Source organism: Bos indicus, chromosome 9 (assembly GCF_029378745.1).
Source record: "Bos indicus isolate NIAB-ARS_2022 breed Sahiwal x Tharparkar chromosome 9, NIAB-ARS_B.indTharparkar_mat_pri_1.0, whole genome shotgun sequence".
In the NCBI taxonomy this organism is placed as follows: Eukaryota; Metazoa; Chordata; class Mammalia; order Artiodactyla; family Bovidae; genus Bos; species Bos indicus.
This window is the reverse complement of record NC_091768.1, coordinates 60,993,525-61,010,360: the sequence shown is the minus strand read 5'-3', so window position 1 is coordinate 61,010,360 and position 16,836 is coordinate 60,993,525. Positions and strand designations below refer to the sequence as shown.

The 16,836-nt window shown below is 40.8% G+C and overlaps 1 protein-coding gene across 3 annotated transcripts in view; it reads right to left on the bottom strand.

The window, feature by feature from the left end:
* Positions 1-1,692: 1,692 nt before the first annotated feature.
* The window catches only part of RRAGD (Ras related GTP binding D), a 38,622-nt gene continuing 23,478 nt past the window's right edge, over positions 1,693-16,836 (bottom strand). For all 3 annotated transcript variants that reach the window (XM_070796080.1, XM_070796081.1, XM_019967366.2), the window contains 3 exons: positions 16,143-16,285; positions 12,219-12,367; positions 1,693-4,681 (listed from right to left, as the gene is read on the bottom strand). In XM_070796080.1, the coding sequence (XP_070652181.1) occupies positions 4,530-4,681; positions 12,219-12,367; positions 16,143-16,285 (444 nt within the window). In that variant the 3' untranslated portion in view covers positions 1,693-4,529. The remainder of the gene's footprint in view (positions 4,682-12,218; positions 12,368-16,142; positions 16,286-16,836) is intronic.

Below are 16,836 nucleotides of genomic sequence, written 5' to 3'. Positions count from 1 at the left end.
GACCCCATGGACTGCAGCCCACCAGGCTCCTCGGTCCATGAGACTTTCCAGGAAAGGATACTGGAGTGGGTTGCCATTTCCTTCTCCAGAGGATCTTCCCAACCCAGGGATCGAACCCAGGTTTCCTGCACTGCAGGCAGATTCCTTACCGACTGAGCTACAAGGGAAGCCCTTAATTCCCCGACAAGGGATGGAAACTCTGCCCACTGCACCGGAAGCGCAGAGTCCTAACCACTGGACCGTCAGGGAATTCCCCAAATGAGGGCATTTTAAGGGACATTTGGTGAGGTACTTAGAGCAGCAGTTGACAGAGTGGATTCCTAGGTCAGACTCCAGGCCTCGTGCCTTACTAGCAGTATCTTAACCAAGTCATTTCATCTCTTTGGCCCCAGTTGCCTCAACTGTAAAATAGAGTAACAGTACCCACTTCTTGGCTTTATGAGGGTAATTATGTAAAAGCACTTAAGAGCATTGCACGCCTATCGTGTGCACTCATTATCTACTCCTATTTCATAATGTTAAGGACATTTTCTTTCCCCTATACTCAATATCACCACTGATTAAAAATCTTGGAAGTAGTTATTTCCGATTAGATTTTCCAATCAGAAACAGGATTTCATATATAACATCTTATGCTAGCCTATTCAGAGAACTCTGAGTGGACCTGTAAAGTCATTATACAGCGGAATCTTACTAAGAATCAAAACGTGGACTATTAGGTAAAAAATTTTTAGATGGCTGGGGATTAGGGCCAGAGCAGCAAGAATCAAAATCTTTAAGTTTACTGAATTAAGTTCTATGGCCAAAACAAGCACATCCCCATCAAAAGTATGGACGGATGAAAGTGAAGTCACTCAGTCATGTCTGGCTCTTTGCGACCCCAGGGACTGGAGCCTACCAGGCTCCTCCATCCATGGAATTTTCCAGGCAAGAGTACTGGAGTGGGTTGCCATTTCCTACTCCAGGCTATCTTCCCAACCCAGGGATGGAACCTATACCTAAATCTCCTGCATTGCAGGCAGACACTTTACCATCTGAGCCACCTGGGCAGCCCCATGGAGAGAGGAGTTTAAAAAAAAAAAATGTAAATCCAACTTAAATAGAGGAATGTATCCTCATTTCCCTAATACGAGAGCTGGTTAATTAGGACAAACACATTTATCTAAAGAAACCAACAGGTCTGATGAAGCAGTGATATGCATGCACAGTATATACAACCTCACAAATGTGAAAGACCATGCTTCCTTTTCAGGAAAGAGACCATTCTGATCCCAGAAAGATTAGTTATGAATATGCCTGAAATACAATGAGATCCTTACCAAATCATGAGCACATCAGACATGCTTTTAAACTGGCAGCTAATATTCTTGAAAGCAATGGTTTAACAATGGTTATAAATAACATACTGCTCAAATAAAACATAATACTGAGTATTATTGTTGTTGTTTAGTCACTAAGTCATGTCTGACTCTTTTGTAATGCTATGGACTGTAGCCAGCCAGGCTCTTCTGTCCATGGGATTTCCCAGGAAAGAATACTGGAGTGGATTGCCATTTCCTTCTCCAGGGGATCTTCCCGACCCAAGGATCAAACCCAAGTCTCCTGTGTTGGCAAGCGGATTCTTTACCACTGAGCCACCAGGGAAGCCCAATGAATATTATTTGATTACAAATTACATCCAGTCTGCATGAATTGAATGTATACCATACTTTAATAATCAAGACAATTCAGCTGTTTTTCTTGAATATATTTCAAACAGAGTTCGCATATAACCCGTACATAACAATATTGCTGTGTTTTTATTTATATTTAAGGGTCCAAAATATATTATATTCACAAAATAGTACTGTCTGTGAATGTCAACCAGTTTTTAATGTCTAAACCATCAGAAATACGCCACTCTGAAAAAAAAAAAAAGAAATATGCCACTCTGGCTATATATGCTAATCTATATTACTGAAACTAAATAAAGATGATAATTCAGAGTCTCACCCCCACATGTAATTTCTAATTGCCCTGAAAACCTCTAGGTCAAGTTCTCAACCTTTGAAAATGAGCAGAAATATTCCAGAGCAGTCACCGTAGCCATGTATTTGAGCTTCATATTTACACATTATTTTGTATACTTATATGTATTTATAGCTGTGGATTTGAGACGTGAAAGTGATCACACACAAGAAAGCTAAGTCCCGTATCAAAAACAAGTGAAAAAGGAATTGAAGAGATTTTGTGATTCCAATAGCACAGAGTTCAGAAACTGAATGCTTAGACATAACTCCTACATTTTCTTTAACTAAGAGGTCATCGCCATGCTGACGGCTTTGAGGCAGTAGTCTATATATTAGTGTCATTAATCAAAGAGTGCACTTACTACCATGAACTTGGGTCTGATGCCATAGCATTAACTTTGCCTTTCCCTCAAAGAATCATTTGCTCTTGAAGTAGTAGGCATTTAAGGCACATTTTAACAAAACCCATCATATACCCAGCTTAAATGGAAGCTCCACCTAGTTACAATTAATATATATACCTAAGTAACGTGTGATTTACCAGTTAGGCAAATGTCTCTATCTTGAGGATAAAGTTGTTTTAGAAAAGTGATTCTGTATTTGCGTATTTAGAAAGAAACACTGTGTAAAAAGTATTAAAGAATTAGATTTGTAAGAATAGCCTCCAGGTACCATGCTGGCAAAGGCCCAACAGGTTATAGGTTTGGAAATTAGGAAAAAAGACTTCCCTGGAGCCCTGGGATCCGACACAGTGCTTCTGAGCAGGAATCATGAGGAAGGGAGTTAGGGCACCTTCATGATTTTTACAAATTTCCTTCCAAAATGCACAGATCCTTGGGAGGGCTCAAGCCTTAAATCAGCTACCACCTTAAATTGCAGTTTCCAGCCTCAAAGGAATAGGACTTGGGAAGAATGGACAAGGAGAGGATAGAAAGAAGCCACAGACAGTCTCACGGAAAAGTTGCTTTAGGAACTATCCATTTTTGCTAGGATCAGCATTGCTATCCCTAAGAGGCTCTGCTAAAAATATATACATATGAATATTTTCTAATACTCGCCAACATGCTTTAGGCACTGAGCCTTGGGATGGACCTAGAATTATCTACTTGGAATGGTTTGGGATGGGGGTAGATTTAGAATCTCTTCACTTGCTGTTGGTCTAATGTAAACATAAGAGGAAGAATTTCATAGAAACAGACACATAGCTAACTATAATGCCTCCTCTGATCACCCTCGCCCACTGCCCTTCAGCAGTCTTCAGGACGGCTTTTTTAGCCATGCAGAGCATGCTGCTGGCGAGCTGAGCCCTAGTTCAGTCGTAAGGTGGGGACAAGCAGAGTCCATGAGGCACACTGTCACAGCTGAGGAGACTCAGAGGTGACAAAGATGCCCACCAGGATTCAGTTCTGTGGCAGAGAACTGAAATATTGCCTGTGGTTGTGGAGCAGTGTAAAAAAAAGAAAGAAAGAAACTGGTCCTAAATAAACATTTGGATTCTTGCATGGCAAGAGGCCCATTCCACAGAGGCGAAAAATTGTATAGGATATATTTTTAAATCTGCAATTGCCAGTCACCTCCATTTGGGAAACCACGTAGCTTCTGATATTACTTTAGCCTGGGTGGCAGGTACAGAAAAGCCTTCAGAAACCCTGCAATTCAGCGACATTTCAATTTCTCTCCAGTGATGGGCACCATTTTGGAAAGATGGTCCCAAAGGACAACAATAACACAACAGAAAGAAAGAACCTCTCTGTATAAAATGATTTTAGAGATGTCTGTTGAGGTAAAGAGTTTTATAAAAACTGTCAGGTAGGGAAGCACTCTCAGAGCTATAGAAATGTTTAGATAAGTTTGGTGCTAATATTATTCTATAAAACTTCTATTTATATCCATTATAAACAGGGGACAGGTCTTATTGCTCCTGGAGCTTGCCGCCCCAAGCTGTTCCTCCATGGAAAAATGATTTTTCTCAACAATTGGTAGCAAAGATTCTCATGCTTAAAAAAGTCATTGCTTATCCATCACTTTTTGATTAATTTCCATTTGCCCCATAGATATGGACTCAGTATGCATGTCCTAGACACCAAGGACAGAACAAAGCTTAGAAAAGTTGTTTTATCAAAGTTTAGTTTCATGAGAAAAAGAAAACATGAAAAAGTGCAAAATATATACAGTTCCTGGCAGTACGCACACAGGATTTTTTCTGACTACAGACCATAAAAGTTTACATTTGTGTAATGAAGTAACAGTAGATTTCACTTCATTGTTAATATACAAGTTTTTGCTTCAAAGTGCTTACTTTATTTAAAAAAGAGAAGATTAAAAGAAAGGGTGGCAGGATTTTTTTTTTTTTTTACAACAAACGTATGTCATATGTCCCAATCTCCTTCTTCTTCTTGAGTTTTTTACAACAAACGTATGTCTTGTGTCCCAATCTTCTTCCTCCTCTTCCTTTAGTGCAACACGTAGCAGCAGCTTCAATGAAACGTCTGATTTCAAAAGATGCTCCTGAAACCTCACCTACAGCAGCACCCTAGGCGTCCCGTTGGGGGTGGCTCCTTTTTTCTTCTGCAGCCGATTCTGAACCTTTCGCGATTTCACTACTTTCATTCTCACCTCAAAAACTTCATGGATGGCCTTCCGGAAGCAATGAAAATTATAGTCAATCAGCCCTGGAGAAGAAAACAAAAAAATATTTCTAAGTGCCACCTAGAAGCCTTTTCAAGTCAGCCATAGTGAGGAAATGCCAGTAGGGGGCGGTAGAGGAGAAAAACATAAGGTCCATAGACTTCCCAAGGTCTGCAGCTGAGCTTCAGGAATTGCAGGTAAAGTCTTGTGAATATATATTTTTACAAAGGAAAGGTTCCAGAGTATATACCACATTTTCAAAAGTGTCTATGACCCCAAAGTTTTGAAGAAACAACTGAACTGCCCTTGTAAAAAATCTTTCAGAATTAAAAATTGTAAGAACAATTAAGATATACCTTCAATGAAATATTTATTAGTATCTTTTCCCCAAAAGGCATTATTAAATTGACTCTGAATGGAGGCAGACCTTGACTTGGAGGTTAGCTTACATCTCCAGGTCACAGTACCCATCAATCAATATTTACTGAAAAGATATTCAGGAAATATTTAAGCTACTGTCATAAGCCCCAGGGAAAACAAAGTCCCTGATTTCAGAGGGGTTATCATCGGCTCAGGTCAACTCTGAGCTAAGAAATTCAACAATCAATGACACTCTCAGTGTTTCAATGTTAAGTAAATTTTAAATGGCGAATAGTAAGGGAGAATTTTCTTGCGTTTTCAGAAATTAATGATACAAAAATAGAATAAAATATAATCCAAGTCCTGAGCACATTTCAGATCATCAGCATTAATATGTAAAAGTATTGAGAGCAGTATTATGTATATACCAGTTAGGATAAGGCAGGGGGTTCCCTTTACTACCTCTGAAAGTGGAAGTGATAGTCGCTCAGTTGTGTCTAACTCTTTGCGACCCATGGACTGTAGCCCGATAGGCTCCTCTGACCATGGGATTCTCCAGGCAAGAATACTGGAGTGGGTTGCCATTCCCCTTTTCCAGGGGTCTTCTTGACCCAGGGATCAGGAAGTTCAAAGTCTACTACCTTTAAACTTATTAAAATAACTAGCCCCCAGAATATTTCCATCCACTCAGGTGATGTTTCCAGAGCCCCCCCCCCACACACACACACAAAAATAAATAAATACATAAAAATGGGATTGGGATTCCAGCCAAGGCAAGGAATGCTTCAAAGCAGCCAGATAACTAACCACAAGTGCACTTAAGAAACACCATCTCAACTTCCAGGAGCAGGAAACCCTGAGTGGCGCCCTCTGCTGCTTCTGCAGTGACAGTGACCACAGTGCAACAAAATGAAGAGACCATTTCCTCAGGCAAAGACCGGTGAGAAAGAGCGGGAAAGAAAGAAGTAAGCCCAGGTGTGGGCATTTCTTTTCTGCTGGAGGCTTTCTTTGGCACACAGACAGGTACTAGGGCTATGGGAATAAAAGCCTCTGAGGGTACCCCTCGTGACGGGGTATGCGAGCTGGTGGACACAGTTGCCATCTTGCATATCCAATGGGGGTGATTCTCAGTTTTTTGCACACATAGCTTCTCCAAGATTCCCTCAGCAGAAGTGAGCATAAGGGAACTCCCTGGTGCACCAGCGGTTATGATCCTGCATGCCTCAACGGTGTAGCCAAAGAAATAAAAGAAAAAAAAAATTAAAATAATAAAAAGCATTTTAAAAGTATTTTTTAAAAGAAGTGAGGATAAAGCTGCCACTGAAGATAGTGGTCAGGGGCAGCGGCCAAGAGGAGTTACCCCACGTCCAAGGTAAGGAGCAGCAGTTGTGTTTTGCTGGAGTGGCCATGAAGAGATACCCCACGTCCAAGGTAAGAGAAACCCAAGTAAGACGGTAGGTGCTGAGAGAGGGCATCAGAGGTCAGACAGACTGAAACCACAATCACAGACAACTAGCCAATCTGATCACATGGACCACAGCCTTGTCTAAATCAATGAAACTAACCCATGCCGTGTGGGGCCTCCCAAGACGGACAGGTCACGGTGGAGAGGTCTGACAGAACGTGGTCCACTGGAGAAGGGAATGGCAAACCACTTCAGTATTCTTGCCTTGAGAACCGCATGAACAGTATGAAAAGGCAAAAAGATAGGATACTGAAAGATGAACTCCCCAGGCCAGTAGGTGCCCAATATGCTACTGGAGATCAGTGGAGAAATAACTCCAGAAAGATGGAGTCAAAGCAAAAACAACACCCAGTTATGGATGGGACTGTTGATAGAAGCAAGATTCGATGCTGTAAAGAGCAATACTGCACAGGAACCTGGAATGTTAGGCCCATGAATCAAGGCAAATTGGAAATGGTTAAACAGGAGATGGCAAGAGTGAACATCGACATTCCAGGAATCAGTGAACTAAGATGGACTGGAATGGGTGCATTTAACTCAGATGACCATTATATCTACTATTGTGGGCAGGAATCCCTTAGAAGAAATGGAATAGTGATCACAGTCAACAAAAGAGTCCGAAATGGAGAACTTGGATGCAATCTCAAAAACGACAGAATGATCTCTGTTCGTTTCCAAGGCAAACCATTCAATATCACGGTAGTCCAAGCCTATGCCCCAACCAGTAATGCTGAAGAAGCTGAAGTTGAACGGTTCTATGAAGACCCACAAGACCTGCTAGAACTAACACCCCAAAAAGATGTCCTTTTCATTACAGGGGACTGGAATGCAAAAGTAGGAAGCCAAGAAATACCTGGTTGCTGCTGCTGCTAAGTGGCTTCAGTCGTGTCCGACTCTGTGCGACCCCATCAATGGCAGCCAACCAGGCTCCGCTGTCCCTGGGATTCTCCAGGCAAGAACACTGGAGTGGGTTGTCATTTCCTTCTCCAATGCATGAAAGTGAAAAGTGAAAGTGAAGTCGCTCAGTCATGTCTAACTTTTAACGACCACATGGACTGCAGCTCACCAGACTCCTCCGTCCATGGCATTTTCCAGGCAAGAGTACTGGAATGGGGTGCTATTGCCTTCTCCAAAGAAACACCTGGAGTAACAGGCAAATTTGGCCTTGGCATACAGAATGAAGCAAGGCAAAGGCTAACAGAGTTCTGCCAAGAGAACGAACTGGTCATAGCAAACACCCTCTTCCAACAACACAGGAGAAGACTCTACACATGGACATCACCAGATGGTCAACATTGAAATCAGATTGATTATATGCCTTGCAGGCAAAGATGGAGAAGCTCTATATAGTCAGCAAAAACAAGACTGGAAGCGGACTGTGGCTCAGATCATGAACTCCTTATTGCCAAATTCAGACTTAAATTGAAGAAAGTGGGGAAAACCACTAGACCATTCACACATGACCTAAATCAAATCCCTTATGACTATACAATGGAAGTGAGAAATAGATTTAGATCTATAGACAGATCTGTAGATCTGATAGAGTGCCTGATGAACTATGGATGGAGGCTCATTACACTGTACAGGAGACAGGGAGCAAGACCATCCCCAAGAAAAAGAAATACAAAACAGCAAAATGGATGTCTGGGGAGGCCTTATAAATAGCTGTGAAAAGAAGAGAAGCGCAAAGCAAAGGAGAAAAGGGTAGATATACCCATTTAAATGCAGCATTCCAAAGAATAGCACGGAGAGATAAGAAAGCCTTCTTCAGTGATCAATGCAAAGAAATAGAGGAAAACAGTAGAATGGGAAAGGCTAGAAATCTCTTCAAGAAAATTAGAGATACCAAGGGAACATTTCATGCAAGGATGGGCTCAATAAAGGACAGAAATGGTATGGACCTAACAGAAGTAGAAGATATTAAGAAGAGGTGGCAAGAATACACAGAAGAACTGTACAAAAAAGATCTTCACAACTCAAATAATCACGAAGGTGTAATCACTCACACTCACCTAGAGCTGGACATCCTGGAATGTGAAGTCAGGTGGGCCTTAGGAAGCATCACTACGAACAAAGCTAGTGGAGGTGATGGAATTCCAGTTGAGCTATTTCAAATTCTAAAAGATGATGCTGTGAAAGTGCTGCACTCAATACGTCAGCAAATTTGGAAAACTCAGCAGTGGCCACAGGACTGGAAAAGGTCAGTTTTCATTCCAATCCCAAAGAAAGGCAATGCCAAAGAATGCTCAAACTACCGCACAATTGCACTCATCTCACACGCTAGTAAAGTAATACTCAAAATTCTCCAAGCCAGGCTTCAGCAATACATGAACCACGAACTTCCAGATGTTCAAGCTGGTTTTAGAAAAGGCAGAGGAACCAGAGATCAAATTGCCAACATCCTCTGGATCATGGAAAAAGCAAGAGAATTCCAGAAAAACATCTATTTCTGCTTTACTGACTATACCAAAACCTTTGACTGTGTGTATCACAAAAACCTGTGGAAAATTCTGAAAGAGATGGGAATACCAGACCACCTCATCTGACTCTTGAGAAACCTATATACAGGTCAGGAAGCAACAGTTAGAACTGGACATGGAAAAACAGACTGGTTCCAAATAGGAAAAGGAGTACGTCAAGACTGTATATTGTCACCCTGCTTATTTAACTTGTATGTAGAGTACATCATGAGAAACGCTGAGCTGGATGAAGCACAAGCTGGAATCAAGACTGAAGGGAGAAATATCAATAACCTCAGATTTGCAGATGACACCACCCTTATAGCAGAAAGTGAAGAAGAACTAAAGAGCCTCTTGATGAAGGTGAAAGAGGAGAGTGAAAAAGTTGGCTTAAAGCTCAACATTCAGAAAACGAAGATATGGCATCTGGTCCCATCACTTTATGGCAAATAGATGGGGAAACAGTGGAAACAGTGTCAGATTTTATTTTTTTGGGCTCCAAAATCACTGCGGAAGGTGACTGCAGCCATGAAATTAAAAGATGCTTACTCCTTGGAAGGAAAGTTATGACCAACCTAGATAGTATATTAAAAAGCAGAGATATTACTTTGCCAACAAAGGTCCGTCTAGGCTATGGTTTTTCCAGTAGTTATGTATGGATGTGAGAGTTGGACTATAAACAAAGCTGAGTGTGGAAGAATTGATGCTTTTGAACTGTGGTGTTGGAGAAGACTCCTGAGAGTCCCTTGGACTGCAAGGAGATCCAACCAGTCCATCCTAAAGGAGATCAGTCCTGGGTGTTCATTGGAGGGACTGATGTTGAAGCTGAAACTCCAATACTTTGGCCACCTGATGCAGAGAGCTGACTCATTTGAAAAGACCTTGATGCTGGGAAAGATTGAGGGCAGGAGAAGGGGACAACAGAGGATGAGATGGTTGGATGGCATCACTGACACAATGGACATGGGTTTGGGTGGACTCCGGGAGTTGGTGATGGACAGGGAGGCCTGGCGTGCTGCAGTTCATGGGGCTGCAAAGAGTCAGACACAACTGAGCGACTGAACTGAAACTGAGGATAGTTTTCCTCCCTCCTTTCTCTATTTCCCCACTTCCTCACTTTTATTTCTTGGAACCATTTTCCAAATAAAACATGAACTTCCAAAAAAGAAAGAAACATAGACCAAAGACATGATTTTATTTAGGAGAGTTTGAGTAAGATATGTGAGAGCCACCTCAAAACTCTCTACCTATGTGTGCAACTAACTGCCTTAGGCAGAAAGCTTAGCTAAAGGGCTTTGGCTCAGTGAGAATTCAACTCTAGGAAGTTTCAGAGAGAGACTACTGATGATGCCTGACACCTGTCATCTGTGCACATTTAAAACATAACAGTAATCTTGCTGCATTTGGAGTTTTAAAAGTGAAAAATTCACAACTGAGGTTTTTAAAGGAACTGTATACAACGAGTGCTGTTTATTTCACTCTTTCATAAAAGGCAGTTGAAAAATACAGGAACAGAGACATGAACAGAATAAGCACTATCTTCAGCACCATACAAAGTTAAGGGATGGTCCCATATCCTTCTATAGGTTCAGCAATTCTGCACATTAAAAGCATCCTGGAAATTTTTATAAAATGAACAAACTCCAGGCTCTTCTCCCAGGAACTTCATTCTAGTTGTTCAGTGGTGGGCCCAGATGGCTGTATTTTTTAACCACCTTCCTTTCCAAGAACCCCACTTCTGCTTTCCATCCTCCCCTTTCTGCCAGAGCAGTAAAAGATGATCCGAGAAAATGCAGATAGAAACCAACATAAGGACAGATCAATCAGTAAGTGTCGACTGTCAGCAACACTAACAGGACTCACTACTGAGATGAAGGCAGCAAAAACCGAGCGAACCACTTTCTGCATATGTAAAGCATCAAGCCTTTATAAAGCTAGGGTGATTGATTCATCGCATTTGCCTGGGACTTTTCAAGTTTCAGCCCTGAAGGTCCCTTTTCTCAGGAACCCCCCTCCCTGTCCCAGGCAAATGGAGATGGTTAGTCACCCTAAAAAGCAAACAAGTTTAATGTGATGACAGTGAGAAACTTACCAATGATTATTTCCTTTTTGCTCATTATTTCTAAATTTTCTAAACAAAGCTACTACTTTTTAACAGAAAAGTAATATAAACCTTAATTATGCTTTTATGGTCTAAAGAATTAAGAAAATCTTCAGGGTACAAATAAGTGAAAACAAAAGGATAAAAAACTATATAGACAAAATGGCACCAGTTTTGTTGGAAGAAAGGAAGGAAAGGGGATAACAGAAGAAACGGTGACAGGAAGGGAGAAAAGGAGTAAGAAAACCAGAAATTTAACACGGGGTTCAGCTCTAAGATGGTGAAATTCAGTGATTTTATTTTGCTCTGTATACTTTAAGTTTTCAAAGCATTTTAAAATAATGAACATGTATTGCTTATAAGAAAAAAAGGCTATTGGGAATTTAGGGTAATAGTTTAGTCACCAAGTTGTGTCCGACTCTTGCAAGCCCATGGACTGCAGCCTGCCAGGCTCCTCTGTCCATGGGATTCTCCAGGCAAGAATACTGGAGTGGGTTGCCATTTCCTTTTCCATTTAGGGTAAATCATCTCCTGATTACTAGCAAAAATCCTTAACTACATCAGTAAGCTGATATTTCCCAGTGTAGATGGGGGGCAGGGAATATGAGTATCTTTAAGAGATTAATTGCTTTTATTTCAAAATAAAACTCAATTTGGTCCTAAAAAATATTCGGTGACGTTATTAAGCATACTCGTATCTTCCCTTTTTTAGAATCACAATGCCACCCCTGTGTTTTAGGACTAAAGAATGGACAAGGGCTGAACAGAAGTTTAAAAAAGTCTAGCTTTAAGACTGTATGAGTTTCATCCTTTACATAGGGAGGACAAGTGGTCACAGTGTCTCTAAAACCTTCTAGAGGTGTGGACCAAGAGGGAGGCCTTGGCCCTCCCTGGGGTAAGGGACTCTGCAGCCAGGCAATAATACCCCAGCTAGCTTCGCTCCCAGAAAACCTACAGCCCCTCCCTGGGAGGGGGGTCTGGTTCCACTATCACCTCACGGCAGGGGCATCACTAGAGGGCAGGCTGATTCACGGATCCCAAAACCCCACTGATGGGGGCAGGAGCCAGGGGAGCCTGTGGCTGAAGTCTGGAAGCCTCCAGAGGCATGGCTACTGTCCACCCACATCAACAAGCAGGAAAGGCAGTATCCGTCTGAACGGAAATGCTTCATTTACATCACACACACACACAATTACCTTTTCTTTCAAAGCTTTCCTCTCTGACAAAGCACACAAGAGCCAGGAACTTTGTCACCTCTTTTAAATAAAGAACTGTTGTATTATTCAGCTTTATAATGGCTGTTGATTCCTTGTCATAGGGGGTTCCTGCTCCATCTTCTTTGAGGCTAAATGGGAACAGAAACGAAAACATATTTGACCATTAAGAACTACAATTTGTAACCCAGCAACAAGACCGGATTATCACAAAGAATGATAATGGTACCGATAGGGAGTCTACACTTACAGTGCTTTTCAGCTAAATATCTCAGAAACACCCAATCACAAGAATGTACACAGTGTATGATGGTCAGTTTCCTACTGACACACCAAGTGGCTGACCTCTCCATGCACCTGAAGGACACAAGTGACAGATGGAGGTTAGTTCTCCTCTCTGTGGCCCATGAGGGCTTCCTGCTTTTCGTGACAGAATAACCTGGCTGTCCAAAGCACGGCCTGATGAAAGACCAAGAAGGGGTGAAGAACTTTTCCAAAATAAAGCAGCATGAAGAGGCAGCCAAGTGCTAGGCTAGATCCCTCATCTGGGGGAAAAAACTGCAATTAAAGAGAGAATTGGGACCACTGATAAAATTTAACAAAGGATTCTACAATAGAGTCATAAAGCCATGTTAAATAGGCTTAATTTGATATTAAACTATGGTCCTGTAAGAAAACGTCCTTGTTATTAAGAGACAGATGCTCAAGTATTAACAGCTATGGTCAAAGGATCATGATCTGTAACTTACTCCCAAACGATTCAGCAAAAACAAATGTGTATGTACAGTCATTCCTATGGAGCAGGCTTAGGGCCTGGGGTTGGCTCTAAGACTCCCCTCAGCAGATACCAAAATCCAAAGATGCTCAAGTTCCTTATGTATCTGCATATAACTTACACACGGGCATGCTAAGTTGCATCATTATGTATCTGCCTATCACCTACACCTACATGCACTGCATGCATGCTAAATTGAGTCATTCATGTCCAACTTTCTGCAACCCTATGGACTGTAGCCTACCAGGCTCCTCTGTCCAAGGGAGTCTCCAGGCAAGAAAACTGGAGTGGGTTGCCATGCCCTCTTCCAGAGAATCTTCCCGACCCAGGGATCAAACCTGTGTCTCTTGTGTCTAACTGCCCCAGTAGGTGGGTTCTTTACCTGTAGTGCCACCTGGAGAGCCCAAACCTACACACACTCTCCCATTTTTTACTTTCCTTTTGGCATGCGGGATCTTAGCTTCTTGACAAGGAATCGAACCGATGCCCTGTGCAGTGAAAGCCCAGAGTCTTAACTGCTGGACCATCAGGGAAGTCCCACTCCTCCTCCCCACCATATACTTTTAATTATCTCTAGATGACATAAAATGCCTAATACAATGTAAATATTATGGAAATAGTTGTCAGCGTGCGGCCAATTCAAGTTTTGCTTTTGGGAACTTTCTGGAATATTTTTCTGAATATTTTCAACCCACTGGTTGGTTGAATCTGTCAATGTGGAACTCACATGCAGGGCCAACTGTATTAGAAAAAGAGTGAGCAAATATGGCTGATAAAACTGGTGAATCCCAGAGAAGGGTGTTATCAGAGTTCACTGTACTATTCTTGCATATTTTCTATAGATTTGCAATTTTTTCAAAATAAAAAGATAAATAAATATTTAAGAAAAGGTGTGGCCTGCAAACACAAATTACTTAGGTTTGAATCCTAGCTCTCTTATTTTACTGTATAAATTTGGGCAAATTGAGTCACTTCTTTGAGCCTCGATTTCTTCGTTGTATATTAGCAGTGATTACTATAGTTTCCTAATGCAATGGAATAACATATACATAACACTAAGCATAGTGCTAAGAGCATATAAAATGTACGATGAATGTTAACTGCTATTATCATTATTGATATGACCTTTGTGATAAAAACTGGGCCCTTTGAAGACACTGATACATCCAGTCATGTATCTTTTGTTTATAGACAAAGGAGGATGTCATATACCTTTTCCTTATCTGAAACTGTGTTTTCAGAATCCCAGCTGAGATTCCTGAGCAGACCAGGTCACCTGCTTCTAGGGTCTCCAATTACAAGGCTGACCACTTCCTGGGCTGCGGCATGCACCCTCAGCCACCCTCTACAGGTCACCTGGGCTGGCTCGTGGCCACTCTAGCAAACAGTCTCAAGAACCCCAGAACATATGCCCCATTTGTGACCCAGACCCATACTGGTTCTTACTGAACAGGGCAGGTTCCCAGGCACACTGCATTCCACCACAGAAAAACAATCTGCCAATAAAGCCTTGCTCCCTCCTCCGCCCAGCCCCTTCCTCCCGGTGTGTGTTTGAGCTGGATAAAAGTAACTCTGATTAACATTGTTTGCATGAACAACTTACCATTTATGTCTAATTACCATATGGGAAAATAATGATTATGCATATCATTAAGTATGTGCCAGATTAATTGTGCTATTCATTGTTATTTGATTATGACAGTCATCTAAACTATAATCAGGATACTTTCATCCTCTATGACTATTTCAAGGTCATCCACTTAACAGTTTAAAAACAAGAGAATATTGCAAGGCAGCAGTCTTGGGAAATAAGGTCTATTTCTAAAGCCAGATGGCAGTGTTTAATAATAATAATAATAATAATAATAATAATCATCATCATAAGGAATTCCCTGGTGGTTCAGGGGTTAGGACTCCATGCTTCCATTGCAAGGGGCCCGGGTTCAATTCCTGGTCAGCCAACTGAGATCCTGCAATTCATGTGGCTCGGCCGAATAAATAAACTTAAAAAAAAAGTTTTAAATAAATTAATTAAAAAAATAATAACAGCAGATACATTTGGGGTCCACCAGGGGAGACCTAATGATATTTCATCCTCACTACAGTCCTGAGAGGTATGAATCAGTTTCTCTGTTTCATAAGGGAAGGGACTGTGGGTGGGCATGTATGTATAACAGTTAACAGAAAGAGCCTGAACTGAATGGAAGGAAAAAGTGGTGAGACCAAGGCTCCCTAGAAGCTGGCAGAGAAAGCTGCATAAAGCAGGCCACAGCCAGTGAGTAAAGAGAGAGATGATGGGGTAAAATGCTTTACCCCATCAATGACTGTGAGATGATATTGTGAGATCCGATATAAAGAGGCAGCAACAACCTAATACCTTAATAAGACAGTTCACACCCACTCACTCTGTACAAAATCCTGAATTCAACAAATTTACTATTATGGGGAATTATTTCTGTGTCCAGTAACAAAATCAATTTTCCTCATTCCTTATTTTGTATTCTTTTATATGTACAAGTAGTTCAGTTTTCTAAGAAGGTTAAGACTGTAATACTAAGCAGGTAATGTTGTTTGCTTATAGTTCTCTGCTACCCACAGCAAAAGACAATCAAAAGTATATTGGAAAAAAAAAAAATCCAGCCATTATTTCCTATTATACAGAAGGTAACAGAACTATGGTTAATGTGAGATATTTATGTAGAAACCCAAGGATCCTAAAACTTTCCCCTCAAGTACACATGACATTATGATACGTGACAGATTTTTCAATAGAGGAAGTAGGAATCAGACGAGTTAAATACTAATTTCATTCCTTAATGATAGTGTGAGCTGGGGTTAGAAACTTCACCACTCTGAACCTCAGTTTTCCTATCTGTAAAATGGGAACAGTAATTCCCACCTCATGGAATAGTGAATTCAATGGTATAATATAGGAAATGAAATTATCAGCATAATGCCCAGGCATTTACTTAACAATTTTTTGTTATTATTATCACATACTAAACGGTGTATTTATAGATCTCAATCATTTCAAACAAAAGTATTAAGATCAAATAAGTAAATTCAAAATACCTCAAGGGTTACAAAAGAGAAATTTGCTTGATGGTAGCCTTTTAGAATGTTCTACTTACCCATAAATACACGAAATATCAATGACCACATCGATCATGTCACAGCAGAGCTCGTACGTTTGCATATCCACAGGGGTACTATCTGTTGCAATATAAATCTTACTGACCACATCAAAGAGAAACGCCTTTTCAATTCCAGAATTCTGAAACAAAAAGGAGATGCTGCCTTAAAGGGATAGCTGGTTTTAGAGCATGACATGGTTACATAAAATGATATGACACCCTCAGTCTCAAATACAAACGAGCAAAAATTTCGGTTATTCCATTTTATTACAATTTAAACCTCACTATCATGAACATCTTTATAAAGGACTTACTTAAGAAATGAAAATTGGAATTATCACACACATTTTTACTAATTTTAAATTAAAAAGTAGATTTTAAAAGTCTAAACAAACAAACTCAAAATTGTGCAGTGAGAATCAATGTGAATACAACTAAAGGTCTGTGGTAATTCTACTTTGAGCTGGTAGTTTTTAGGACTCAGCCAGCCACCATATCATTTATTCACAGTGTTAAACAGATTTTTAAAAATTCAACATCATATATCTTATAGCCAAAATCAACTTTTATGCCCTCTACCTCTGACAAGACTCTATTAACAGTGAATGATTGCCTACAACTTCAATAAACATTCCGACTATACCAGTGAAGTATAGGAACTGTTTTGGGAGTTAAATTTTAACGGACCTAA